The sequence below is a fragment of the Pseudorasbora parva genome, chromosome 1 (genome assembly GCF_024679245.1).
Source record: "Pseudorasbora parva isolate DD20220531a chromosome 1, ASM2467924v1, whole genome shotgun sequence".
NCBI classification, from domain to species: domain Eukaryota; kingdom Metazoa; phylum Chordata; class Actinopteri; order Cypriniformes; family Gobionidae; genus Pseudorasbora; species Pseudorasbora parva.
The window spans coordinates 36,147,513-36,162,056 of record NC_090172.1 but is presented as its reverse complement, the minus strand read 5'-3'; the positions used below and the strand labels follow the sequence as shown (position 1 = coordinate 36,162,056).

Here is a 14,544-nt window from a genome sequence, read left to right as displayed (position 1 = left end):
TGGAGTTAGAGCCTAGGTAAGGGACTTAATTCCATGGCAAATAGCATGATATGGACTTATGGTAGGACATAGCAAATAGCATTATGTTCTGCTCTCATTTGCCTCCCTTTTATGTGAATAAGGGTATAGCCCCCCCATTGGAGAAGCAGCAACATTGAAGGTTGTAGCCTGAAAGGCTAGTTACTAAGGTTTTTCTTTTAGCACCTTGCATGCTCTTTTTGGTAAGCTGCTTAACAAACCCTTAGGGTTAAGTCAGGATGAACTGAAGTATGATCAGTCATTTGTTTTACCCTTTTTAGTTTACCCTCATCCCCAACTATTGTTGGTTCTTGAAGTAGGATTTTATGCTCTCCTTTGGTTGCAGGCCACTTATCTAGTATGATACATAAATGGAGTCTTTTCCATACATGATCCTAAATGTACTTTGGGGTGTGAGAGCTCTCCCCTAATTTCTCTAGGGTATTTAAGTAGAGCTGGAGCTCCTCTGCGGTTTCCCTGTGGTGTGAGTTTTGTGATGCCGAGAGTTTTGGCTATTACAATATATTATGCCACTCACGTTTTGCATCCCTTCTTTAAGTTATGGGCTGCATTTACTCCTGGAAATAGTGGTAATATCAAATTGGTCATAGTTGATAACGCTCCCTTTGGTAGGTTACTTCCCAAGGGCGTTTGTCAAGGTGTTGGCATAGCAGGGGCCATTTTTCATTAGAGCTCTGCTTTTAGGAGAGTATAAGGCTGATGCTTGTCCAGCAAGGGAGGAAGGAAAGTTGTAAAGGCTGGGACTTACCTTGCTATAGAACACATAAGCTTGGGGATATTTTCCTGCTGTTAAGAGATTTTGGCTTAGGGAATGGTGCCACTATAAAGTCTAATGAGTCATTTTGGATGCAGTCATGGGGTTGACGTGCTCTGACTCTGGTTCAACTTTGAAAAGGGAACGTCTTAGTTGTGTATGCAACCTGGTTCCTTGAGAAGGGGAACAAGACCCTGCGTCTGATGATGTGTATTTCAGGTTGCCTTTTATACTCACAGGTGCTCTGCTTGTGACGTCATGTACTATCATTGGCCAGTGACTCCGGCCTATGACACTTCAGACATGGGTGAATCTGAAGGCATCCCCTATAGCATTGAGTCTATGTCGACGTAACTCCTCTTTAGCGATTTCCAGTGCTTTTGGCTGGATGACAACTCTGGTTATGGGCAACCCCTCATTTCTCCTTTCAGCTACATAATGACACATTTGCCTGTCAGTCTCTTCGAATTGGCTGCTTTTAGGACAGCGGCCTTACAGAAAAAACACATGAATTTCACGTGATCACATATGTGTTTCACATGTGATCGCATGGGAATTTATGTTTCACATGTGATTACATGGGAATTTATGTGTTTCATGTGATCACATTGGTTTCACATGGGAATTTAAAGGTTTCACATGTGATCACATGGGAATATACTGTTTCACATGCGATCTCATGGATTTCACATGGGAATATACTGTTTCACATGTGATCTCATGGATTTCACATGGGAATATACTGTTTCACATGTGATCTCATGGATTTCACATGGGAATATACTGTTTCACATGTGATCTCATGGATTTCACATGGGAATATACTGTTTCACATGTGATCTCATGGATTTCACATGGGAATATACAGTTTCACATGTGATCTCATGGATTTCACATGGGAATATACATGTGTTTACATGTGCTTCACATGTGAAAACGTGTTTCACATGTGAAAACAAGTATTTCGCATGTTCAAATGTTCTAAAAGCACACATTTCCCATGTGCAAAACATGTGATTCACATATTTCACATGTGCTTTTAACATGTTACATTTCACATGTGCAAAATCACATGTACATGTGGTCACATGTGACCACGTGTGTTTTTGCACATGTGAAGTTCATGTGGTTTTTCTGTAAGGGCGGTAAGCGTTTCTTTGACTGTTGGCATTTTAAGTCTTTTTAGGCTTGCGATCTTACACATTACACTCTGACAAACTGTATTTCTTGGCTGCTTAATGAGAGTTGTTTGATAACTCCACAGAGTTTATCAGTCCTGAGGGAAATACTCGTTTTAATTGGCGCTCCCTATTGTTGTGGTTGTATTATTGACATGGTAAAAGTTTAGACCCAGAATATAAGACCAACACATTTTTGCTTATATTTAGAACAATATGGTATTTATTCTGTAGCGCCACAGTCAAACTGAATACTTGTGATAGTTGTGATTTGCTGTTCTTTGCTATGCTTTGGCATTTACGGGGTTAATGCAGTGGATTATGGAAGAAAGCATGTATATAATTTGTATTTTATTATGGTTTCTAAGCCATTTGCTGTAATTCAGTGATTGGTGTTTTGTCATCAGTAAGACATTACAACACGCTTAATTTTATTTAAAACAGGACACTGCAAATTACAATATATACATTTTTTACTTGATTGAAGAGGATGAACTATGAATATAAGAATATGACAAACAATGGTACATTCATTGATAACTCCATTTACACAAAACACTGTAAGTCATCCTTCCTCAATTATAACTGTGGTAACTTAACATTTATTTTCCATAACCAAGACTTCTAAATCGTACAGTGGGTACGGAAAGTATTCAGACCCACTTAAAATTTTCACTCTTTGTTATGTTGCAGCCATTTGCTAAAATCATTTAAGTAATTTTTTTTCTCATGAATGTACACACAGCATCCCATATTAACAGGAAAACACAGAATTGTTGACATTTTTACAGATTTATAAAAAAATAAAAACTGAAATATTACATGGTCCTAAGTATTCATACCCTTTGCTCAGAATTTAGTAGAAGCACCCTTTTGATCTAATACAGCCATGAGTCTTTTTTGGAAAGATGCAACAAGTTTTTCACACCTGGATTTTGTGATCCTCTGCCATTCCTCCTTTGCAGATCCTCCCGAGTTCTGTCAGGTTTGGATGGTAAACGTTGATGGACAGCCATTTTCAGGTCTCTCCAGAGATGCTCAATTGGGTTTAAGTCAGGGCTCTGGCTGAGCCATTCAAAAACAGTCACAGAGTTGTTGTGAAGCCACTCCTTCGTTATTTTAGCTGTGTGCTTAGGGTCATTGTCTTGTTGGAAGGTGAACCTTCAGCCCAGTCTAATGTCTTGAGCACTCTGGAGAAGGTTTTCATCCAGGATATCCCTGTACTTGGCTGCATTCATCTTTCCCTCGATTGCAACCAGTGGTCCTGTCCCTGCAGCTGAAAAATACCCCCACAGCATGATGCTGCCACTACCATGCTTCACTGTTGGGACTGTATTAGACAGGTGGTGACAGTGCCTGGTTTTCTCCACACATACCGCTTGGAATTAAGGCCAAAATCTTATTTCTCACCATCCATGCAAACTCCATGCAGGCTTTCATGTGTCTTGCACTGAGGAGAGGCTTCAGTCGGGCCACTCTGCCATAAAGCCCTGACTGGTGGAGGGCTGCAGTTAGGGATGCACCAATCCGTTACTCAGGATTGGTATCGGCTCCGATCCGCCATAACTTGCGGGATCGAGTATTGGACAGATCGATCCAAATTCGATACATAATATTCTGTGTTATTGTTAAGCCCCAGCGCCCCACAAAAGGCACAAAAACATTATAAAGCATCATCAACGATTTGTGCACTATATTATAAATGTTCTGAAGCCACTCCATTGTTTAATGTGAGTACAGATTAATATATAAGTCATTCAATTCAAGTTCACGTCAATGCATCCTTCCCTCCGCTGAGGCTTAGTCACTCTCCATTCAGCTTTAAACTGTGTCGCGTTCGGTTACGACAGTCAACACAGAAACTCTCTCCAAGATTATTTATTGTTTCTGTTATTATACTTGATCTGTAGATAATGCTCATGGGTTCTCATAAAATTACTTTATCTTGCTGTCGTTTATTGCTGTAAATTGTGTTACTTTCTACCTGGTGTCTGTTAGATCACAACACTGGACTAGAGATTGTATTGTTCTTCACACACAGTAACTGGAATGTTAAACTGTTCAAATAAATGGCTTATAAGAATACTGCATATATACACTACTCGTTGATATTTGTTTTGAACTTCTCAATGCTCACCACACACCAGCTGGTTGGTGGAGGGGAGACAGAGTGATTAGGTCAATCATTATATGGGGATTTTTAGGAGGCCATGATAGACAGGGGCCAATGGGTAAATTTGAATGAGGAGGATTTTTAACTATAGAGTCAGTACCTCGGTTTAACGTCTCATCCGAAAGACGGTGCTCTTTGTCAGTATAGTGTCCCCTTCACTATACTGGGGTGTTAGGACCCACACAGACCACAGGGTGAGCACCCCCTGCTGGCCTCACTAACACCTCTACCAGCAGCTACCTGGTTTTCCCATTTGGTCTCCCATCCAGGAACTGACCAGGCTCAGCCCTGCTTAGCTTCAGTGGGAAACCAGTCTTGGGATACAGAGTGATATGGCTGCTGGCTAAAAGACAACAATTCCCAGAATGCTTCGCTGCCCTACGAGGCCACTCCCAAAGCCACCGCTACTAGATTACTGAATCACTTTCACTTTCCCACAACGACCACGTTCATTTTCATAAAATCACTTCAGTTAGAGAACAGACACTGCAATTAAAATCTGAACTTGTCTTTTCAATACAATATGATTTAGCCGCTGAGTGAGTCTCACAGCCCAAAACTCTGCAGGAGTCAGATATATTGACAGTCATGGATGAGCTTGTGATGAGAGCTGAGGTAGACACGACTGCTCTCGCGGCATAGATTCACAGCGTGTGTTCATTCTGGCGTGTTTTCAGTTCATGCCTTTGGAAGCTTAACTTTCATAGGAATTAATTTGAGAAGTTGAAACACTCACTTTGCTCCGCCGGCCACACCGTTTCCATGAAAACCTGCAGCTGCGAGCTGAGCTGTGAGTGCGATCCCATCCCCCATGTGCGGGTTGAAAACATGTGGAAATGGCTCCCTCTGCTGGCTGTAGTCTTTATCCTCTGGCCAAAAATTCCTCCGATGACGCGAATTGACAATATTTGTGTCATCTGAGGAATTTTTCCAGAAATAAAATGCATAAATCTCTTGTCTCAGGGGGATATGAGAAGGGGGAGCACAATCATTCAAATATACTCCATGGTTTCTACTGATACAAAGCCATATGCTAATCACTGAAGTAATCCTTTAAAGGTGCACTTTGCAGCTTTCAGTCCACTGGAGGGCACCTATTCAAAACAAAGGCGTAGTTTGATGACTCCAAGTTTGAGCGCAGTATCTTGGGACATGTGATCTTCACCACATAGCCGGTGGAAAATAGGACTCGGGCAGAAATCATGTTCATGGATGCGGTTATAAACGTTAATGTAGTATGAAGCAGAGCAGGACCGAGTGTTGTGGAGCTAAGCACCACCGCTGGAGCGATTGTTATACAAACACCCGCCTCGCAAACACCGGGACTTTTATTATGACGGGACGGGACACAGTCGCTGGGCATGCACACTATTTCTGCTTTTCCGGTCATGAGTATAAGGGAAAGCAGCTCGGTTTATCATATTAAATATATTTAAAATTGTGTTTAAAATTATGTTATGATATTACTCTGTGCGTTCGCTCGGCGCTGCTGTGACATGTTCACACTGCTAAGAGAAAAGCGCTTCTGCAGAATAAAACCGAGAGTGACGCAGCTATGACGCAATTGACACGCGACTCGCTCAAACGCTATGCTGAAATGTCCCGGTTCATTAGTTAAAATAGCAATTTTCTCACAATTTACAAACGGTTGAAAACATTTGGGATATTGTAAAGTACTCAACTGAACAAAATATATAACACTGGCCTAGTGTTTTTTGGATATTTTACTGCAAAAATACTACATAGTAAATAATAGCCTTTCTTTTTCTGCCCTATCTATAATATGTTGCTGCCTCATTAAAAAATATGCACTATAAATTTAAAATAAATGTAATTTCCTAGTATATAGGCCTTATTTCTATAAATATATTTACTTGTTTTTCATGAATATATGTTTTTTTTAACATTTTACCAGATTTACAGCTACACTTATTCACTTTTGTGGTTTCCTTTCATTTTTTCCCCACTAAATGTTTAGATTTTATACAAATATTGTGCACTTGTGATTTTGTAACTTTTGCTGCTGAATTATTCACTAATCTAATTAATTTACCATCTTAGTAGGCAGTTTTTTTTCTTAGATTGTGATATTATATATATTTTATATTTATTTTATTTTTATTTGTTGTTTTTCTTTATAATTAAGTCTGTATTTAGTTTATTGTTTTTAACTCACAAAAGAGTTATTTTCAATTCAACACACTAAGGTTTAGAAATTCTAGATAGAATTTTTAAACAAAACTGCTTGGTATCGGATCAGTTTAGTATCGGTATCGACCGATACTAAGAATTTTTAATATCGGATTGGTTCTGAAAAAATGGTATTGGTACATCCCTAGCTGCAGTGATGGTTGACAACTTTCTCCCATCTCCCGACTGCATCTCTGGAGCTCAGCTACAGTGATCTTTGGGTTCTTCTTTACCTCTCTCAACCAGGCTCTTCTCCCCCGATAGCTCAGTTTGGCCAGATGGTTAGCTCTAGGAAGGGTTCTGGTCGTCCCAAACGTCTTCCATTTAAGGATTATGAAGGCCACTGTGATCTTATGAACCTTAAGTGCAGCAGAATGTTTTTTGTAACCATGGTCTCTGAGCTCTTCAGGCAGTTCCTTTGACCTCATAATTCTAATTTGCTCTGACATGCACTGTGAGCTGTAAGGTCTTATATAGACAGGTGTGTGGCTTTCCTAATCAAGTCCAATCAGTATAATCAAACCATCGTTGGTATATAGCCATTACCATCGTTGGTATATTGTCCATTAAAATTGTGGCATTGTTTATTTCTATTACATTATAGTTAAAGTGATGTTGTACTCTGTCTCATAGTGTTAACATGTGCTCAGTGTTTTCTTACCATCGTTGGTATATTGTGCTTTACCATCGTTGGTATATTGTCCATTACTATTGTTGCTATTGCTTATTCCAATTACATTGTTAGTATAAACTGGTGTTATAAAAATTAGTTGTTACTTGTGGTAACGCCACCATGATATAACATTTGTAAGTAATCTGTGAGAAATATAACAATGAAGGATTAATTATTAATCACTAAATATGTAACTGGGGTGGGATTAAATAAGTAGTCTTCTTCCCACTCCCTTTCAGGCAGAATTCGATCGTCATATTTGAATACTTTATATTCTGTTTTGTTTTGTTATTTGTTTTCCTTGCACGATATGACTTAAATTATAATTTGTCTACCTTGTACTTTTTGTGCCATTGCCTGGAATAAATGAAAAATGAAATGAATCAAATGAAACACAACTGGACTCAAATTAAGGTGTAAAACCATCTCAAGGATGATCAGACAAAATGGACAGCACCCGAGTTAAATATACGAGTGTTGCAGCAAAGGGTCCGAATACTTAGGACCATGTGATATTTCAGTTTTTCTTTTTTAATAAATCTGCAAACATGTCAACAATTCTGTGTTTTTTTTTTGTCAATATGGGTTGCTGTGTGTACATTAATGAGAAACTTAACTGATTTGAGCAAATATCTTCAATATAACAAAGAGAGAAAAATGTAAGGGGGTCTGAATTACTTTCCGTACCCACTGTATGTAATACACATCAATTTTTCACATTGTTAGCAAATGTGTAACAATTATGTAACAATATATTTTTCAACATCGAAAGTTTTCAAAACAATTCCACATGTGAAATGGTGGGGATGTTGAAAATTATTTTAATATGCAAAACTGTTAAGTATTCTAAAAGTGGGCAAGTGTTTGAAAGAGAGGGTCAGTCTTGTAAAGTTGAATATTTGTAGATTGTTCTGATCTAAGCCACACCTGCCCTGGCTGTTGTAGGACATTTCTTCTTTTCTCTTTCAATGACCCTCTCACACCCGACTCCCTGAAATATTGAACTACATTGATGGCTATCGGCCCTGCTTGTTTCAGCAAGAAAGGCTGGGTTTCACAGGCCTGCTTTGTCAGAGGGCCCAGAGCTGTGATAGGCAGTACAGAAGGATTGTTCTCGGAGGCTGCTCACTGATTGTGTGTCCTGACCTTCCTGTCTTCAGTACCCAGGCTCAGTTATCTGGTTTCAGTGGGTATATGGAAACTCCTTCACCTGTGGCTATGATGTTACATACAGTAAAGAATTGAGAGATTGAAAGAGGATTTTACACTGTTTATCTGAACACTGGGGCATTCAGATGTTTGTTTTGAGTGTGTGAAAGATTTGCACTTCTCTTATTTAAGGTGCCGATAATGAATTTCTGAATTAAATTGATAAATTAAATTAAAATAATAAGAATCTACTGGTTGTTTTTACCAATCACATGGAATCACTATCAACAAAAGCCATCTTTGCACCACCAAGGTGGGACAAAAGTTGTATTTAGGTGTATTCACTGAAGTGACATGCATTTAGACTGTAATTACAATAGCACAAATAATTCAATAGTTCTGTTGAAAGCGCTATACAGGTATAAATGCAGTCCATTTACCATATACAGTATAACATTTGTGCATGTTGTCCACATAAGAATCATCCTGGGAAGCTTTGGAAAACCTAATTTGAGTCCTGTGTGATTTATTGCTCACTTGACAAGTGATCTCAAATATTCTGTTATATCTACATAACTGAGTGACAGTGTTCAGGGTGATACAGGTGCAAAGAGTGCTGGCCCTCACTCATAACACAGACAGACACAGAGAGTAATGCTATAATCACATGCCACTCAGTGTGTACACTGTTGTCTGTAATTATGGAGCGATGGCTCAACTGTGCTTTTTGAAGAAGGGATGATCATCTTTTTGCTTCGTTCTCTCTGTGGTGTGCGTTGCAGCATCACCCGTGGCCTCTGGATAGCAGTGCGTGTGAGCGTAAATGGCTGTGCGTTATTAGTGAAGAATATAAAGAACTTAGGGAGGGGAGATAATGAATGAATAAGATGAAGCTGTGGGAACAGAGAGCAGAGACGCTGATGCCACTGTCAGCTGTATTGTACTCTCAAGCCCTTTCATTAGCACATCCTCTCACAGACCTGCAAACAGCGCACAACCATAACCTTACTCCTCAGCTACTTTAGCATTAGCGGAGCAGTGAGCATATTAGTTAGTCATCTAATTGGTTAATTAAGAGACAAAAATGTCTTACTGAATTATGCATTGAGGGTTCACCTTTATTTCCTGTCCCTGACAGTCACGTGTCACCCAGTTGTGCTGCAGACATTTTGAAATGGAAATGATTTGAACTAGATTACTTTAACCACTACAATGACGCTTATGTTACAAACCAAGAATGTGTTTGCTTTAGTGCTCATATAAATTATATTTTGTAGACTATTGTAGCCTAAAGCATAGATATTGCTTTCTCAGAAGTGAAAAAAAGCTTTACTACAATTCAATCTGGATTTCTCCTCCTCATTCTTTTTTCTCTTATTGACAGGTGTCTCTGTCACACAACTGTCATCCTATTATCACCCTCTGGAGATGTATGACAGTAGGATAAAGAAACTGGACATAAAACTGAATGTCAAAAACTATGACTGTCAAACAGGTTTCCCACACAGATTGCTCAAACATTCAACAAGACTGAAGGAAATGCAAATTCATGTCTTTACACTAGTGGTTGCAGCTCAAACAAGCCTTTTTTTATGTGTGCTGCCATTCTGGATTGCAGACAATTGTAACAAAGAAAAATAAAAAGAAACAAATTCATTACGTTTCTTTATGTGTCGAAAGTAACTTTTGCTTGTTAGTATGGTTGAATTAAATCATCAAACGAGAGCAGCAAGGACATAGATTAATAAAGTGAGATTGAAAAAAGGATATTTATGTAATTTAACATTTAATTATTACAGGTTTGCTTAATATTTATTAGGCCTACATTTCACTAGTAAATACATGCTTACATTTAGTCTAGAACCATGCATCATGTTCACACAGGACGCACAACACCACAGCGCTCATTTCCAATTTCTCTCAACATGGGGACAGGAGATGTGTCAGTCAACAGGAAAAAGTAACTTGAGTTACTTGTTTGTAGAAGTAAATTGACTAATTACTTGAAAAAAGTTTTCTAATTACGTAACTTACATTTCTTGTAATGCATTTAACTCAACACTATTTTTTGTTCCACTAAGGAAAAAAGTCATATAGGCTTGGAACGAAAGGTTAAGTAAATCACTGATTTATCATATTTGAGTAAACTATCCTTTTAAGCTGAGATAGGGAGAATTTTTTTAACTTTGAAAAATATGCACTTTCAAACTAGTGAAATAGAAAAGAAAACAAATGCAACTCTTGAGGCTAGTTCAAACTGCACCGACAAACACCTTCAAACTACAACAGACACTTTCCATTCATCAGGTTTTGTCGGATCAATGTGTCACCTCTGTCTGTGTCTGTGTCTGTGGCCATTGGTCTGTGTTTGTTTTCCGCAGTTGAACATGTTCAATCGGTGTTTGAGATATATTCTCTTTCAAACTTTAGCTAAACACAAAGGGAATTCATCATTGTCATTGCATTCAACCATATTTAACCTAAAGGGTCATTTTACTTTCTGGCACGGTGATGTCATTTTTGTGGTTTTCCTATAGAGTTGTAATTAGAGCCGGTTTGTATGACACTCTCAAGATTATATATTTCATAGTATTCTTCACAGCGAGTATCACAGCATGACTGAAAAGCTGCTGATCAGAGAGGCGTGTGTGGGGATGAGGATGGGGGGTTGGAATTTGCAGACCATGTGGAGACACAGGGCAGTAAATAAAGTGAAACCTCATGGTTGCTTTGCTTTATGGTGTTTTTCCAGCATGTCACCTTCCACATACTGTTTATGGGATGAATGTGTGTGTGTGTGTGTGTGTGTGTGTGTGTGTGTGTGTGTGTGTGTGTGTGTGTGTGTGTGTGTGTGTGTGTGTGTGTGTGTGTGTGTGTGTGTGTGTGTGTGTGTGTGTGTGTGTGTGTTTATTGCACAGAGGGTGGACGGAAGCTTCACATGACCATAAAAACCATACGGACAGGAGAGCTGACCAGGTGTGAGGGTTACCACGACAACTACAAAGAGAGAGAACGAGCTCTCCAGTGTTTACAGGCTGTTTGACGTCAGAGAGATTCTTAATCTGTGGAAATAAGAGGATGCAGTTTAGCTCAAAATATCACTGTTTCACCAGCATCACATGCACCTTTAGAGGACTATCCTGTTTCCTCAGGTTTGTGACACTGATCACATAATGTGGGACTCTTCCACTGAGATTTCTGTGTGAATCATAATATAGACTCCAGAATGTTTTATAAAATGACTAAAACAATGCGTGTAGTCACAGATGGACTGAGATGTTGACTGATCATCAGTGCCAGTAACATTTTCTGTTTGTGTCATATTATTTGATGACAGTTTCGCATATTATCCTGATTTCTAACGTGTATGCATCTTTGATAATACAGTCAAAGATTTTTCATTTGATCACCACACCAACCCATAATAAATTTGGTGAGCCCTTGGACTGCAAAATGACACGGGTTCAATTCCAGGTAAGGGAAACCTGTAAAACATACTTGCTGAGAGAACCCTATCACCATTGTATCCTTGAACTAACCTCAACTTGGTACATGAGGTTCACATGTAAAATCAACCATAACAACCATGGGCAATTTATAATAATCTGTGATATATTTCCACCGTCACAACAAATGGAGTTCTATAACACAAAATCGTTTCGTAATCAAATGTAATGTGTAGAAGGTAGGATGTGAATTGAAAAATGATACCTTTCACTGGAAATAGAAATTCCATTATTGAAGAGCAGGTTTCTATAAAACTAGGGCAACTGGAAAGAAAGAGAAAGACAGAGAAAAAGCATGAAAACGAGCTGTAATAGTACCTGAGGTAAAGTTACTGGTGAGAAAGCTCTGCCAATGAGGAAAGAATTTCTTAGTATTAGGTTTCATCCTTATAAACTTCTGTGTGAACCATCTTGATCTGAAATGATTTCTCATCACTTGAAATGAGTCTTATCACTCCATAGACAAGAGCAACTAATCATGAAGATAAGAGCAAAGCAGCCAATTTGGTGAAATGATTCAATGGAATCAATCTAATCAGACACTGAATCATCTTCCACTCATGTATGTGTCTTATCCCCTAGTGAATTGATGTATTGCAGTTACATAACTGGAAAGTTTTCCAATCAGACAGGTAGGCTAGGCCTATATAATTTGCCATTCAAAATTGTTAAAAAAAATAAATAAAAAAGCTTAGGATGCATGAAACCATTTCACTATTACTTTTGAAAATAAATGTCTGGTTTGATTAATGGATAGCCAAGGCTGTATGCTGTAATGCATTCAGTCTTTCATGTGCGTCAAAGGCTGAAGCGCTCGGAAATCAATGCGCTGTCGCTTTAAAGAAGTGAAAGGTTGGGCGCAAAGAGTGAGAGTAGGCGGGGACAACATTAAATATGTATCAGTCTAGTTGCTCCTCAGAGACTCAACGCCGATGAATGATACAGAGTTGGAAGAGCCACACACGGCCACTTCGCTTTAATCACGTCCAATTTATCCGACACTTCCAGAGAAGTGTAAATGGACAGACTATAGACTCAGTGGATGAAGGCGTCTTGACAGTGCAGACGAGCGCACGTCGCTTAAAGACACACACAGCTATTATTGATAGCAATTTTTGAATTGGATTTCAACAATTTTGCGACCAATCTCACCTTTGAGATATTTTCCCCAAGTCTTTATTTTTTTTATTTTTTTTATTCACAGCCGATATGGATACCATATTGGACAACTTCGCGTCGGACAAACTTTTTCCCAATTCCAACCTGTTGGACCTAGAGGATCTGAATGAGAGTGATTTCTTATCCAATGTGGTAAGTCAGACCTCCGAATCTTCCATCATTATTAACAGCAGCAGAGAGGGGGGAAAGGCAGAATATGCCTTCATATTTTGATTTGCTCTAGCTCATGAAGAAAGAAATATTGTAGGCTAATTGTCATATAGATAAGATATCTAAATATATGCTTGTAGCCTATTACATTACATTATTATTTAATTCAACAGTTGCCTACATTTATCATGTCAAAATGACCGTGAAGTGATCAAGCAGGGTCTTTAATTCCCATATAACGTAGCCTGTATTACGTGTGTTTAATTTCTGTGTTTATTTGTCACACATGTCTGGGATGTTTTGCTGTAAATGAAACATAAACAAGAGCTGCAGTTCTCCAGCTGTGAAGTTTGCCCAGCTGCAGACATATAGAGGGTCACTTTCCAACTTCAGCCGGACCTTTAGGTAGCGGGGGAGGTCTCTTTGATGTGTTATTTATTTAAACCACGCCCACACGCGTTGTTTAAGCAAATCACGCCCGTACAGTAATTTAAAACCACGCCCACGGATCGCTTCATCCTGTTTCTTGTGTCCGGCCACAACAGGTGAATTAAGATGCTAAAATTATTGGACTTCGCAGTAGGTCTATAGCCTATTTGCTCTCACTTTGGATGTCAGAAGCACGAGTTTACCTTGTACAGTAAAGTAAGAGAGTGGAACAAAAGAGAGTGAAACTTATTTAGTGAAGAACCTGTCATGTTATTTTTGTACACTGCAAGTGTCTATATATGCTCAAACTATGCCAATAAAGACAATATATTGTTTTTATTTCATCATAGGTTATATTGGCACATAGGTTAATGCTGCAAAGGATGTATATGAGGTAACAAATTGCATCAGAAGGAATATTTAACCCCAAAAATATTTTCCCATTGTTTCTTTCCAAACTAGACATTTGTTTTTCCATGGAACATTGAAAATGGTGAATTGTTAGGAGAATATCCTTGCCACTTATTTTTACATAGGCCTATTGAAAGAGAATTACGACTGGGGCTGTTTAGGTCCAAAATAAAAATTGTTGATTAATGTGTAGGAAACATAAAGTATTATAAATGTGGTCTCTCTGGCTAATGCATTATATTCCAAGTCTCCTTAAGCCAAAGACTAATCTGGTCCCCATTCAGTCCATGGAAAAGAGCTACCAGTGCTTTATTCCTAATGTGTTTCATGGAAGAAAGAAAGTCATACAGGTTTAGAGTGTTGGGAGTGGATAAATGAAGACTGTATTTTTAATTTTGCATAACTTGTTTCTGTAATTGGGTCAGTTGAAAAATAGTGTTTGGGTTGTTAATGCATTTCATTTGAAGCTAGCAGTTCCATGAGCATTTGATCCATTAGGAGCCCAGGACACTTCTGCAGTTTCCACAGTGATTCAGATACTCCTATGGCTAATGCTTCTGAGCTGACACACATTCATGCTGAGGTCCTTTTAATCCCTTTTCAGAGAGACAGAGAGAGAAGGAGACATCACAAATGTCACTATTATGAGGCTCAGATGAAATGGAACAGTTTTGACCTTTATATTAAAAGGGAAGCTGCAGCATCATTTTAGG

The 14,544-nt window shown here is 38.7% G+C and overlaps 1 protein-coding gene across 4 annotated transcripts in view; it reads left to right on the top strand.

Annotated features, from left to right (window-relative positions):
• The window catches only part of creb3l1 (cAMP responsive element binding protein 3-like 1), a 74,273-nt gene that overhangs the window by 26,201 nt on the left and 33,528 nt on the right, over positions 1–14,544 (top strand). For 2 of the 4 annotated variants that reach the window (XM_067439357.1, XM_067439375.1), the window contains exon 3: positions 12,867–12,973. The exons of 1 other annotated variant lie outside the window; for it this stretch is intronic. In XM_067439357.1, the coding sequence (XP_067295458.1) occupies positions 12,872–12,973 (102 nt within the window). In that variant the 5' untranslated portion in view covers positions 12,867–12,871. Of the gene's footprint in view, positions 1–11,596; positions 11,631–12,866; positions 12,974–14,544 lie in introns of those variants that run through there. One more of the 4 variants, XM_067439366.1, reaches the window with a different exon arrangement.